At 35.5% G+C, this 14,604-nt stretch overlaps 1 protein-coding gene across 4 annotated transcripts in view; it reads left to right on the top strand.

The window, feature by feature from the left end:
* The first annotated feature begins 442 nt into the window (after positions 1–442).
* Positions 443–14,604, top strand: part of SLC12A1 (solute carrier family 12 member 1) — a 78,391-nt gene continuing 64,229 nt past the window's right edge. For 3 of the 4 annotated variants that reach the window (XM_031453100.2, XM_031453101.2, XM_010998638.3), the window contains exons 1-4: positions 443–524; positions 1,636–2,260; positions 12,186–12,320; positions 12,472–12,547. In XM_031453100.2, the coding sequence (XP_031308960.1) occupies positions 1,841–2,260; positions 12,186–12,320; positions 12,472–12,547 (631 nt within the window). In that variant the 5' untranslated portion in view covers positions 443–524; positions 1,636–1,840. Of the gene's footprint in view, positions 525–1,294; positions 1,406–1,635; positions 2,261–12,185; positions 12,321–12,471; positions 12,548–14,604 lie in introns of all 4 variants that reach the window. The other variant, XM_064485623.1, reaches the window with a different exon arrangement.

Below are 14,604 nucleotides of genomic sequence, written 5' to 3'. Positions count from 1 at the left end.
TGATCCTACTCTCAATCTGCTCACTTGCCATGCAGAGAAGAATCCATATCGTATCTACTGTAAGCAAGGTGAAAAATCTCAAATACCATTTCTAATGATAGAGTCTTTTCTCTGGAGAAAATTTCTATTTTGCTGCACACACGAAGCGATAGGAGGTCACTAGGAATCACGTGAAATGTGATGGCAGGATTCAGTTTATTTAGCCTCAAACAACTGAAGCACCGCTCATATTTTGTTGGATGATGGCTGTTGAGCAATCCAACTCCCCTAATGAATTCAAGAAACTTCGACTTCCTGTCTAAAAGGGTTAATGGTTTACTCCTAGTTACTAGTTGATGATGTGCTAATGACTGGGCTTGGCCTACAGTATTATTCCAGGCCAATCATTGCTCAGTCATCTCTTTCAAGGAAGGTTCTAACCAATGAGAAGAAGCCTAAGGTTTGGGGCTGAAAGCTAAGTGCTGCATATATGCCTGAGTGGTGCTGAAGCAGGTCATGCTTCCTGGGAAGAAGGCTCCTGGGTGGTAAGTTACACATCTCTGGGCAGGGTAAAAATCATTCTTAGTATTATGTCACAAAGTAGATTCTAAGGAGTGGAGTAAAAGCTAGGGCTATGAAGAGAAGTTAGATGTTCTATAAAAACTAAGGAGGTAATAGCTTCACTTACAATTCCCCCAAGAAAGATTATTTGAGAGTTGAAGGTGATTTTTTAATTCAAAGGAATAGCTTTAATATCTGCAGGAGGGAGAGAAGTTTTTGTTTGTATTTATCTATCTTTCTAGAACTTTCTTTGAAAAGCCAAATTTTAAGGAATCAATGAAGATAAATTATTCTAATGAAAGAATGTTTTAAGATGGGCTTATACTGTGGGTTGTGAAAATGATTATGTAGTCTATCTCACAGTCAAATGTAAATCTCTCAATGAAGATTGAGAGTATTTCATTAAAGGGAATCAGTAGAGCATGATTATTCTACATAAACATAGCATAAAACTTTATTAAGGACACAGATTTATTTCCCTTACTCTGAATATTCCTATTGTTTTTTAAGTTTCCATAATAGCATTTGTTAAACAATGTATGAACAAATGAAATGTTTTGAAGACTAGTAAAAGATCCAGGAATTCACAAAGACATCTTTTTGACAGGATATATTTTTATGAACTGACAAGAATGTATTTTTTAGACTTTTAAAAAATATTTTTAAATGTATTCATTATACAGTATGTATTAATATCAATCACAAAATACTCTGCAGTTTCAACATTTAGTATTGTCAATGAACTGTGTTTCAGGCTGAAAGCATTCTCATCAGCTCTTACTGTATTCGACTGGTAGTGTTATATCCTTTCTAAAGTCATATTGAATCCGACTGCACTGAGTACAAGTAAATACTACAAACACAGGTAACATTTTAATGACTCCATTGGAAATTCTGTTTGCTGAAGCAGGTCCCCAGTTATTTATTATGGGACCTAATTGCTCAGGTAACTAAGTTTCCTAGACAGGTAACTTTTAATGAAATGAATTTTAAATTGTACGTCTTATGAAAGAAAACTGTTCCCTTATACCCCCAACCCTACTTAAATCTATTTATATTACTTGGAACAAATTTAATTTTCTGTTTTAATGACAGCTTTGAAGACCATTGTGAAGACTGTGTAGGAGACAATACATCGAGAATCTTTTTATTGAGTTCTTCTAGAACAAAAGCCAGGAGCTCCCTAATGTAAACACATTAGTCTTTGTTTTGAGGAGGAAATACATAGTTTGTTTTTTTTTTTAACAACCATAAAGTAGACAGCTTAGCCCCCACTAAAAAAAAAAACCCATTTTGGAAGATGTCACTGAACAACTCTTCCAATGTATTTCTGGATTCCATGCCCAGTAATACCAATCGCTTTCAAGTTAATGTCATAAGTGAGAGCCACGAGAGCAGTGCGGCCGTGAATGACAACACCGATCCACCGCATTATGAGGAAACCTCTTTTGGGGATGAAGCCCAGAACAGATTCAGAATCAGCTTTCGGCCTGGGAATCAGCAGTGCTATGACAGTTTCCTCCAAAATGGAGAAACCGCTAAGACAGATGCCAGTTTTCATGCTTATGATTCTCACACAAACACGTACTACCTACAAACCTTTGGCCACAACACCGTGGATGCTGTCCCCAAGATCGAGTATTACCGCAATACCGGCAGCATTAGTGGGCCCAAGGTCAACCGACCCAGCCTGCTGGAGATTCACGAGCAACTTGCAAAGGTAAGGTTAAGGGTGCAGGCAAGTGTCCTCCCTTACTCCTTCTGGTGATTTCCCGCTCCTTAAGAACACAGCAAATGTAAAAGTGTCCTGTGATGAAGTCTGTTCCAAACCGTCCATCTTACTTACACAACTGTCCCTTGTTCCCAATACACAAAATACACAAATGTATTTCACAAATGTTTTCTGACTGAGAACAAAGAACTGAAGAATTAATTCTGAAAGTTAGGCAATATGTGGTATCTTGTTTACAATTAGGGTCAATTCACACTTGGTTAAATATGTCAAACTAAATACTAAGATGGTTTCACCTTAGTATGAATGCTTCCACCACAGCTGTTAAAAAAAAAATCACTGATGCTTGCTGTAGTTACTAATACTGTGATACCAGCCTTTAGTGCACATGGGTATTTTTTATATTCTTTAAAGAGAGAGAAGAGATTTATAACATTCAGCATTTTATCCCTTCCTCTTCAAAACTTTGCCTGAGGCTCCTGAAGGCACTTAAGCATATAAAAGTAACTCAATTAAATTTAAATACAGAAGCAGCAGAAGTGGCTGAACTTTTCATTATTTAAGGAATATAGCAAGGGTTCCCAAGTCTGCTAGAAGCATGAGGCAGCACTTTTAGAGCAAATCATTTATAAGCTTAGTAGATTTCTTCTTCCGTAACTTGCTCTAAAATATGTTGATGCACTTTCTTTTCCTGCTTCTCTGGAATACAGTTTGGAATGAATAGTATTCTTTATGGAATAAAATTACTTGCTAAGAAGAATAATTAGTTGTCATATATCTAATGCAGTGTACCCTTGCCCAGGTTTTAAGGTAAGGGGAAAAAAAAGAAAAAGATTGGAACAACTCCTTTCATATTCATTCATTCAACAATTTTTTAATTAAACGATCACCTACTCTGGGGATTCTAGGAATACTGCTCTCATGAAAGACGCTAATAAAGGTGAAAGGCTCCCTTTACTTTCAGCTCATCCTTCTTTCCACAAGAAAACTCATCTCCCTATCCTCTTCCCCTTGGCTGCTCAGGGTCCCTGACCACTAGAGACTGAGCGACTTCCTGAGAAGGAGCCATGCCCTGCTCCCTTAGTCCTTCTCCCCACCAAACCTTACTTGTGCCATGGAATTTATCAGCAACACTGTGCTAAATGGCTGCTGTCTTTAGAGATATAAGGTTTAGATTTTATCTGGGATATTTGGTGCCTAAATCTAAAGAAATTAGGCATGTAGTGATTTCAGACAAAATGGGAGCCCCCAGGAAGATTTTTGAGAAGGGGGGCAATTTAAAGCTCTTGAAGTCAGACTGAAGTGTCACTTTCCTTTTCTATGTGAGAGGAGAAAGAAAAGGGAGACAGTAAAGAGGGGAAAGAAAGGTGAGAGAAGAGGGCACAAAGAGTTTCCCAGATGTGGGAAGGGCAGAAAGAGAAATTTAGAGCATTATTAAAGAGATCTCAATTTATTCTGAAGAAGTAAAGCAAGCTGAAGCCCTCTTAACAAAAGACCTGAAATTGTATCCCACGAAAGAAAATAGAATTTTAACTCTATTAAAAAGGAAATGGTGTAAACTCACATTGTTCTTAGGACTGATATTCTAGAGAGAGAAAAGTAGCTGATTTATAATTTCTAAAGCTATGGCTTATATAAATCTTTATACGAGGGGAGAAAGCTCTGAAGACCCTGTTGTTAGAAAGCCATCTGAATGACCACTCAGGAGGAATGCAATGGCTGTATTTGACAGATTCAATGGCTGTTTGGAATATCAGATTATTTTTGAAAAGATAAAGTGAAACTAAGGGCTTAACTTTGACTTACAGTATTTTTTTCCCTCGGATAAAAGGGAATGGCAAATTAAAAACATTTAAAATTAGGTTTAGTCTCCACTTCATGAATAATCAGTCTGAACAAGAATAGTTACTCTTTTTATGAATTTGACCTGCATTTTTCTAGGGTACTTCACTTTGATTAAATCCTGTAGAACTATCCACATAACTAAATTGGGGGCAGAATCCAAATATACCCATGGAACCTACACTGGGCACATTCCTACAGCCAGGGCCATTCCAGTGTCACTGGAGTTGTGAGCACTATTCCTCGTGCTCTACTTCTGTGCTCTCCTTCAGACATTAACAATCTGGGCCTTCTTCAGTTCGTCTCTTTCTTTCTTGCTAGTGAACTTGAGTCTGCTGTTCCCCCTGCTCTCCCCCCAACTCCCAAATAAAAGATGATGACCTGCAGTATAATGTAGCGATGATGCCATGTCCTTGTGGCCCTTGACAATTTTATGGTAGCTCCTCAAATCACAACTAGAAATGATCCAAAGAACAAACACTACATAATAACACCCAGACATGTCACTGATCTTACATGCATAAAATGATCAATAATAGTGCTTACTTAAATAATTTAAAAGTAGAAAATAATTAATACAGTGCAACTTAGGAGATATTTTTTGTGCCCCTGATTATCATGCTTTAAAAGCCATAAAGGAATGGTACATTCATACTAAACAGCAGAACATATTTAGTCAGAAATCAGTTGGATTTTGTGCAAATCCTGGTTATAACTCCCAAGTCGAAGAAAAATTACATGACAAGCTTGTCCTAATAGGTAAAATAAAAAACAGATTTGAAAGATATTATTTTAAGTCTCTACCTTAAGTGAAACACGAGAAGTGATAGATATCGACAGAATTTGTAATCCCAATGATTTGAGATCATAGTAAGGAAATCCTTTTCGTTTTCTATGTAGTAAAGAGCTAAATGCCTACACTGGTGGCCGTGAATTACGGATTTCTGAAAACTCTAGTTAAAAGCAAGAAAAAAATGACTCCATTCCCTTACTTGCTCTGCAGTTCTGTATAAGCTATATAACTTCGATTGCTCTTGCAGGATACTTGTGGATATTAGAGTTTAAATGCATAAAGTCTAGTACATTGCCTATACTTGGGTAGAAACTCAGTAAATGATTGTTGATGATGATGATAATTTTTATTTAAACTTTTATATAAAAAGTAAAATGCACACTGAAAAAATATTTAACAAGTACTAAAAATATATATACTGAAATGGCTCTTACCTAAAGTAAATCTTCAGTTACTCTCTCCGAGGAAATCATTACTGACAGTTTGTTATAAATTCTTCTAGAAATTTCCTATGCTTTACAAACATATATGTATATTCCTATCTGTCTAACTTTCTGTCTGTATTCTTTTTTCAAACAAGTATTGGGACATATTTTATAATGTTGCCTGCACTCTGCTGTTTTCATTAAACAATACACATTATAGATCTTTCTGTATCAAACATGCACAATGATTATTAGACATCTGGCAAAGAGTAGTCTAGTACTTCTATTTTGTAAAAATAATTCTTTTAGTATCCAGCCTAATTCTTGTGCCCATCTTTTCATACACAATTCCTAACTACAGGGCTAATCAAAATGGAATTCCCTTTTAGCCTTACTAACCACCATTGTTGTTAGCATTTCTGAACAATACAATTGCAATACAATACAATACAAAGGACTGAGGAAAATATATAGCCTTTCTATTTAAGTTAATGCTCTGATGTCATTGAAATAAACTGTCTATGAAAAGTATAAAATACTATAAAAATTAAGATGTAAATATTATTATTTTTAACAAAGCCAGCTCTATAGAAACTAAAACAAAAACAATGCATGACTTCATATTTGGGTCTTTAGGCTGTTAACAACTAAGAATAATTTGTAAGTAAAAGCATTAAGGGTGACCCAGGGTAACAATACAAAATTTTTATTGAGAATTTTTTTGCATGTCAGACGTGGTGCTCAAACTTGACAAATTTTCATTTATTTCTATGACAACCCTTCAAGGCAGGTACTATTATTATTGCTATTTTATAGATCGGGAAAGTTTTATAAAACACTATGCATCTTTAAGAAGAGAAAATAAAGACTAAAAGAAGTCCATAAACTTCCAAGGTCAAGAAGCCAAGGTCACATGGCTAATAAGTTGAACCCACATCTGCCTGACTCCAGAGTTCTAGCTCTTTATCAGTATTTCCCATCTTCAGCCTACTCTCCACAGCACTTGGCCTCAGCTCATTCGACGGCTATAGAAAATGGTGGAACTCAGGCACAAATTAGAGATCTCAACTCAGTCATGATGGGCTAGCAGGAGATTCCAATTCCTTCCTGGTTTCGGGGACTGTGCCAGGAGATCATGTTGCTTCTGCTACAGAATTAATTGTAGGTCTCAGTCATTTTCATTGTCATTATCAAAAGCATTTATTAGCCATTTATTTATAAGAACTATTGTATAAAATAAGTTAAAGGGATTTGACTTCTGCTTTCTGGAATTTTATAAGTCAAATGCCATTGTTATGGATAAAAATAAGGGACATGGAGTCAAGTTAACAAACGTTAAACCACATAAATCAATGTATAAATGCTTATCTTCTGTAAAAGGACAAACAAAAATCTGCAAATGCTTTCTCTAGAAAGTAATCTTTTCTAAAGTGTTTCAAAGTTCAAATTTGGAACTTTAGCATTCAAATTGGGGATATCTAAAATTATAAATAATCACTAACCTAACAACAGCCAGATAAAATAGACCTTAAAACTAAGGCAATAAGTGCTTTGAATGCCAGTGGTGACCAGAAGCCACCCCTAAAATATTTATTGGAATGAAACTCTGCAACTAAAGATTCATTTTAATACTTGTTAGAGTTTCTTAGTACCCAAGGCCAGTTCCCCTGGGAGCTTGCACTATTAAAATAATCTGTGGAAACAAAATTAAAAAATGATTAATTTCCCATTATAAGTAGTTCAGTGATAGGTAGTGAGTAGAATGGGAGTTCCCTTAAAGGTACACTTGGAAAATGTTACAAAACTTTTAATTTTATTATACATAGCTACCTTTTGGCCTAAGCTACCAAAAATACAAGTGAATTTGTGTGTGAGATATCTGTTTTCAGATATAGTAAAAATACTGTGATTATAAAGTGTGACCATTGGTGGCGTGGTATATAGGAACTTTTAAACAAGAAAAAATCCCTTTCATTTTTCTTACTTAAAATGGTCCCCTTTATCACAAAGGGATAGAAACGTATAAACACAATAATATTGATCAATGAGATACAGAAAAAATGATTAGAATCATGTATTTTTCATTCTTAAATGAACCTTAGGAATTACCTGGTCCTTACTGGGATTCGCTTTAAAATTATCTAGTGGCAGGGGTGTGAGAATAATATTGGCTATATGCTGGTAACTGTTGAAGCTGCGTGATGGGTACATGAGATACACTATTCTCCCTACTATTGCATGGGTTTAAATATTTCAATAATGAAAGAAACTTTAAAACAATGGGGAGGGAATCATCAGGCCTAAATATTGATGGAACTATTCCTCATTGACGGCCTAAGATTTCCACCATCCTGAGATTAAAGGTTGAAAACTTGAAAACATGTATAGTAGCAAATACTATCCTGTTAGAACTTAAAGAATAAACATATGGATTTTTTTTCTTTGATGATAGCTAGAAAGGCATTTGTCATTTTTCTGGGGTCTGAAAAATTACATATTTTATATTCAATAAAATCACTTAATCTTTCATCATCTATAATAAATCCACTAGGAATTCACTTAAATTGCATGTGATTGAAGATTTACTAGTTTATTAACATTGGAGGGGAGAAGGTCTTTTATCAAATGGACTTTCTTTTTCTTTGTCTCCTTCTTTCTTTCTTTTTCCTTCTTTCTTTCTACATACTTTATTTTACCTTCTCTGAATAATTTATGCACAGGTAAAACTCTTGGTAAATAAATAATCATTCCCTAAAGCTATGCAATTTAAAATGCATTTATGAAAGGTTGTGGGTCATCATTTATGGTAATGGAGTGTGAACAAACAAATTAAATCAAAGTATGAAGGAAAAAACTGGTTTCAGGCAGCAATCATAAAACTTTAAGTCTTTGAAACTTTGGTCCCTAGAACATGTACCAGTCAGGAGTCTGCCAGCCACTGGTTACAGCTCACAACCATGAAGTCCCCACAAACCCTCCATCTGAAGTCTTTGATGATAAGTTAACTTTATAATTGCTATTTGGGCTTACAAGGAAGGTATTTATTAAAGAGTGGAACCAAGTTTTGCTTTATCATGTTAGAAGAGGAAGATGGCAAACACTGAAAAATTATTTTGCCTTAGAGTAAACTACTTCAAAGTAAGATTTTCAGAAAGTCCATTGGTTTTTTCCTCATTGGCAGTATCCAGGAAAGGTTAAGCGACTTGCTGGAGGACAAGCTCTGAATTAATTGCACAGCCAAAAGTAGATTCCAAGTCTCCTAGTTTACACGGTGCAGTGATTTTTCCACTCCCACATGAAAGCAAGCAATAGAAATGAATTCTGGACTTACAAATTTACTATCAGACCTTTATAGTCAATGGAAGAAATATACATTAGAGGGGTTTTTCCCCTCTATGTTATAAATATATTTAAAACTTTGAAACTGTGGCAGGTTGAACATACTTACCTAAGAGAGAGTTGAAGATCTTACAGTGACTCTATTTTTGAATACTTTACAAAATTATTGCCTTACCAATTTCTATATATAATGATCTCCCTGACATGCCCTCAATGAATATTATTTTTGCTTCACATTGTGATGTCCTAGTGATAAACTGAAGAACTGTTAAACTGTGACCAGAAGGGCATCCATCAGACAGAAATGTTCATTTACAGGAAAATTTTAAATATCCTATTCACCCTATTGTCTACTTTGTAAGATTTTTAAAAAATAGTCATTGATATACTCATTAATCCAGATCTAAGGGTCACAGTTACCATCAGAGTTCATCTAAGAGGAGAGCAATTTCCTGGACCAAATCCTCAAGCTCAGGTTTAATCAGAAAACATGGGTTTTATTCCCAAGATTGCCTTTAAAAAGCAAGTGACTACAATTCTGTTTCATAGGCTCCCCAATTAACCCAGAAAAAGGAAATTGCCTTCTCCCTGACTGAGTAGTCGCTGATGATCTGGCCATGGGATCATGATTAACTAAAATACTGACAATTTAAAGAGTTTTTCTCAAATCACGTCCAATAAATGAATCTCCTAACCAAGTAATCTCTTCAACATTCATGAACATTTTAACACATTCCTCAATTCCTTGCTCTTATTGATTTCTCCACTTATGCAAAATGAAAGTTACGTTTGACCCATACAGCTGCCTTATGAGTACAGAATCTTTTCAGAGAAAAATAGAATTTTTAATTGACTGGAGAACAAACTCGAATGTTTCTCACCCATCTGTAACTGACTGTATTGTACAAACATGTGGCATCCAACGTGATAGCCCTAGCCACATGTGGCTATTAGCACTTGACATGTGGATAGTATAGCAGGGAGGGTATAACTCAATGGTAGAGCTCATGCTTGGCGTGTAGAAGGTCCTGGGTTCAACCCCCAGTACCACCATTAAAAATTTTTTTTAAATCTCTCTTTAAAAAAAGAAATGTGGCTAGTACAAATTGAGATGTGCTGTCAGTATAAAATACACGCTGGATTTCAAAGACATAGTATAAAATAAAAGAACGAAAAATGTCTCAATAATTTTATATTGACTATGTGTTGAAAAGATATTTTACACAGATCTATAAAGTAAAGGATCTAATTAAAAGTCTGTAAAAGGATATAATTAAAAGTCCTTCCTGCAATTCATTAGCCACTACTGCTAATGAATATTTACATTGCAAATATTAGAAATATAATATTCTATAAAATTTAAATATATTTTTAAATGTAAGGATCTATATCTGAACCCAAGTTATTTCACTAATTTCTTTTTACTTTTTTCAGTGTAACTACTGGAAATTTTTGAATTACATGCGTGATTTGCACTTGTGCTGGTAGAGATCACCAGTCTCTGTCCAGCTAGTTCAGCCTCAGTACCTATGGACTTTGTTTATCCGTATCTTACACTGATACGAATGTATGATGGCAGCTTTCAATTATCTGTGCAAATAGGGCCTGAGGACGTTTAAGATTAAGATATTTCTCCGGTAATTCAAAACTAAATTTTAACTATTCATTTCAGTTGCTTTGGCCATTCGGTTTTTTTCATAAGGCTGTCAGAAAATAAGATGATCTGGCTTGGGATTCATTCCTTTTCTATCCCTTGTTTAATGTGGCCTGCATAGAGGAAACAATGAGAAATGGAATACCCAAGAGAGAAGGAAGAGAAAACAAATAGGAGGCCAGAATGGATGAGAACCTTGGTCATCTGCTTTTAAGTGATAGAGATCAGGTGGCCTTCAAGTCCACTTTGTGGATTCCATACTGTTTGCTGGCATTGAGAAGTAACCCACACCACCATCTTCCTCCAATGCAGTTATCACACAAGAACTCTTACCACACAGTATTATATTGGTTATCTAAGTGCCACACTAGTATCATGAAAAAAGTCTTTTGGAAGAATAAAATTAGGAGAAATCCTTACTTGGAGGACTTGCTGGAAAAAGGAAACAAGAAGTCAAAGTCACTCGGAGTAAATAGCTCGGAGCAGGGTCATCTTACAGTGGGTATGCTAACGGTACACCAAAGCCCAAAGAAGCAAGGACCCTTGAGCGTGGCAGGAGCAAGGACTGCAATTGTCCCCAAATAAAATCCTTATAATAAATACTGAATATTTACGTCATGCCTATCTCATTTTAGAAGGGAAGAAAATGCCTTTGTCCAAGACCTCTTTGCTAGTGATGCCAGAACACATCATCCTAGGTGTAAACCAACTTAGACCACTTAAGCAAGATAAAGTTGTTCTTTTAACAATGATAATCAAGTGCTGAATCTAAGACTCCCCCACAGGTTTCAAAATCCTTACTAGAGAAGATTGCTTTGGGGGAGCTCAGTGGGGTATAATCTAACCATTAATGAGTGAGTCAAGTAGGTGCTAGATAGGCTAAATCAAGTGGGTGCATCTGAAATTACTCAGTCAAACTTAAAAGAAAAACTAGAGAGTTGTTCTTAACTTGAGAGCAACATAGGGATTTCCTTCCCCGTTAAATTCAGGGACTATCTTACTGACAGGAGGAAGATCTTTTTCAAAAGTAGGTCACACAGGGGAAAAAAAAAAAAACTAAACAAAGGTTTTGACCTTTTTTTATAGTACTTACTTCTTATTTCTACTCAGCTTATCTTTCTAGTAGTCAGTGGGGAGAATTCTTACCTCCTGAGCAATACTGCGACACAGCCAGCAATTCTCAGGCAAAGGCATGTCAAATCTGAAAGAAACTTCCCCTCCAGGAATAGCATTCTTGGAGCCATACAGTGCATTTACAGCTTTTAAGACTACTTTAAGCCTTTTTTCTTATTTTAAAGAAAACACTTCTATGTATTCTTTTATTGAACCTTCTTAAAGATACTCTGACATGAGTAAAGAAGTTTTATTATCATTATTTTAGACAGTAAAATGAAGCCCAGGGAGGTTAATGGAAAGAAAGGCAAACACTGACTTAGTGAGGAAGGTTAACTTTCTGGCCCTCTTACCTTGCCTTCTGAAAAGACCGTCATTCACTCTTGATAAGCATCTTCCCTACCTTGGGTCCCTTCTTCTCTCTTTTGATCTTTTGCTGTTCGCAGTTTATCCAGATCCGATCATTTTCCCCTCAAGTAATAGTCTCACCAGTAGAAGAACTGCCCAGCTTCCTGGACCGTCGTCCTCGCAGTCTTAGTTGTACCTAAAATCACCCACAAAACGAACATATCAGCTCCTGGGGCAAAAAAAAAAAAAAAAATCTTATTAAAATGACTAGACTGTTTCCTTTTTTTTCTTTTTTCTTTTGTCATGAGTTTTATGGCAACTGTTTCAATTTGCCTTTGGAACTTTTATGAAACCGTGTGTTGACCAAATACCATGTTTTTGCTATCTATAAAAATGCAGAATGTAGCAGTGGCTCCAGGTTCAGCTGACTTGGTTGCTAACGGTGATGGGATCCCTGGAGATGAACAAGCTGAAAACAAGGAAGAAGATGATCAAGCCGGTGGTGTGAAGTTTGGATGGGTGAAAGGTGTGCTGGTGAGAAAGCTCCTATGTTTACAAATGAAAACTGTTCAATGTCCTAGTGGACTAGGTGTTAACAAGGCCCGAACAGCGGAGTTTCAGAGATGGCTGGGTTTTGCCCCATGGTCCCCTCTCACATCCCTTTCCGTGCTCCTTCAACCCACAGGTGAGATGCATGCTGAATATTTGGGGTGTCATGCTCTTCATCCGCCTCTCCTGGATTGTTGGAGAAGCTGGAATCGGTAAGCAATTTTTCCCTTCTACATCGTTTTTGATGTAAATTAAAAACCCAATAAGCAACTTGTTTTCACTATCAATGCTGAATGTGAGATGAAGGTCACAGAATTAATCTGCACTTGGGCTCTTTTACTTTGCCTCTTTGACAATGTTTGTCAGAGAGGAAAGGTGAAGCATTAATTCCCGGGAGACTGGAATTTTCCAGCTTGCCAACCAGATGAATGCTCAAGGAAATATTTCTATCTTTTCATAGAATTTTAGGTGTGCAGGTATACAGAGATACATTCATTATAAATAATAGTATTCATATTTTGGGACATATTGACATTTATCAGAGTATCCCCTTTATGATTATTGGCAAAACTTCACTAAACAAAAATAACTTGTGGGAAAACTGGTAAAAATGTGACCTGACTAATAAAAATGCTGAATTGTTGAACATTTTCCAAAGAAAATAATTGTGTTACTCTCAGGTACAGGCAGTAAGAAAACAAAGGTTAATAATGTATTGCCAGATAGAAGCTTAAAAAGATAGATAAAATGACTAAGATAATGTATATAACGATTGCTAATTTTTCCAAGTGGAAAATAATGATGTTGAAATTATTTTTATTATAATACCTGATTGATTTGATAATAATAATTTGGTTTAAAGATTATATTCCATTTAGAGTATTATTTCCTGTGGCAAAAATTTTTAATTGAGAGTATAGGAGTAAAATTTATATGAAAATTTATTTGAATTTTATCAAAGTTTTTGACTTAATATAATAAAAATTCATGATGTTCTATTGTATATATGGAAAATATATTATATATGGAAAATACATTATAATGTGATAAAAATTAATTATGTTCTACTCTACATATGGAAAATACGTTCTACTTTATATGTGGAAAATATACATGGAAATTAATGATGCTCTACTCTATATGTGGAAAATATTCACCTTGAGGAGCACACCTATAAATCATTAGTATCTGGCTGAGGGTCTAGCTCAGTGGTCAAGTGTGTGCTTAGCATGCACGAAGTCCTGGGTTCAATCCCCAGTACCTCCATTAAAAATAAATAAACCTAATTCCCCCCCAAAAACAACAAAAAAAACCAGCAACAATAGAAACAAATTTTAAAAATAGCTAATCAATAGCTCTCTAATCAAAGAGCTATTAAAAAAAATCATTAGTATCAAGAACATAGAAGTTTAGACCTGCTTTCAGATTCTACTCCAAAATGTGTCTCAATTCACATTTTATTAAAAGGTACTTACTTGGTCATTATTTATTGCCTTAGCTCCTCAGAACACATTCAGAATCACCAGAAGCCTAACACAAAAAACAAAGAGCTGGAACCATTTCCCATAGTTTTTCCATGTTGCATGTTTGGCAACTGCTGGGTTCCTGACAAAGGGCTGCTTGCTGGCTTTATGATGCATAGCAAATGAACACTTACAGCCTCAGGGTCTACAATAAGTATATGCTGCTCCATGGAAAATCTGCTTCTTAATATTGCCAAGTTGTTGCTCCAGGGTTTCATGCAAAATTAGTTTTTTAAGGGCAGTTTAGTAACTTATTGAGATCATCAGGAAACATTACTTTGTTTGGAGGTGTGAGTGCAGCCCAGGGCAAGAGTAATTCTTTTTAATGCAACTTATTTAAAATCCATATGTTTGGGCAATAATCTGAACTTTAATCAGATCTTACATTACTCTTCACAGTCAACCCAGTTGCATGTTTACTGCAAAATTACAGAATATGAAGAATCCTATCTCCTGCTCAACTGTTTATTACACTTCCAGACATCAGCATAGTTTTAATAAGGACCTTTTATTTAAGTAGTCAAATCCAACTTTAGAAGAGGGTAGGGTTCTACCTAAATGGGTGTCCAGTGGGTTTTCCTTCAAATGGAAGTGTTTTACTTTTTTAATCTGAGAAAATAGACTTTAGTGAGTAGTAGAAACTTATTATCTATCACCCTTACTCAGTTTTACTGGCCTTGCTAGGAACATAAAGCTAAATGAGTTGATTAAGTCTGTGTCTGGGGCCCATTCAGGTTCCCTTTATT

The sequence above is a fragment of the Camelus dromedarius genome, chromosome 5, assembly GCF_036321535.1.
Source record: "Camelus dromedarius isolate mCamDro1 chromosome 5, mCamDro1.pat, whole genome shotgun sequence".
Lineage (NCBI taxonomy): Eukaryota > Metazoa > Chordata > Mammalia > Artiodactyla > Camelidae > Camelus > Camelus dromedarius.
This window is presented reverse-complemented; position numbering and strand designations above follow the sequence as displayed.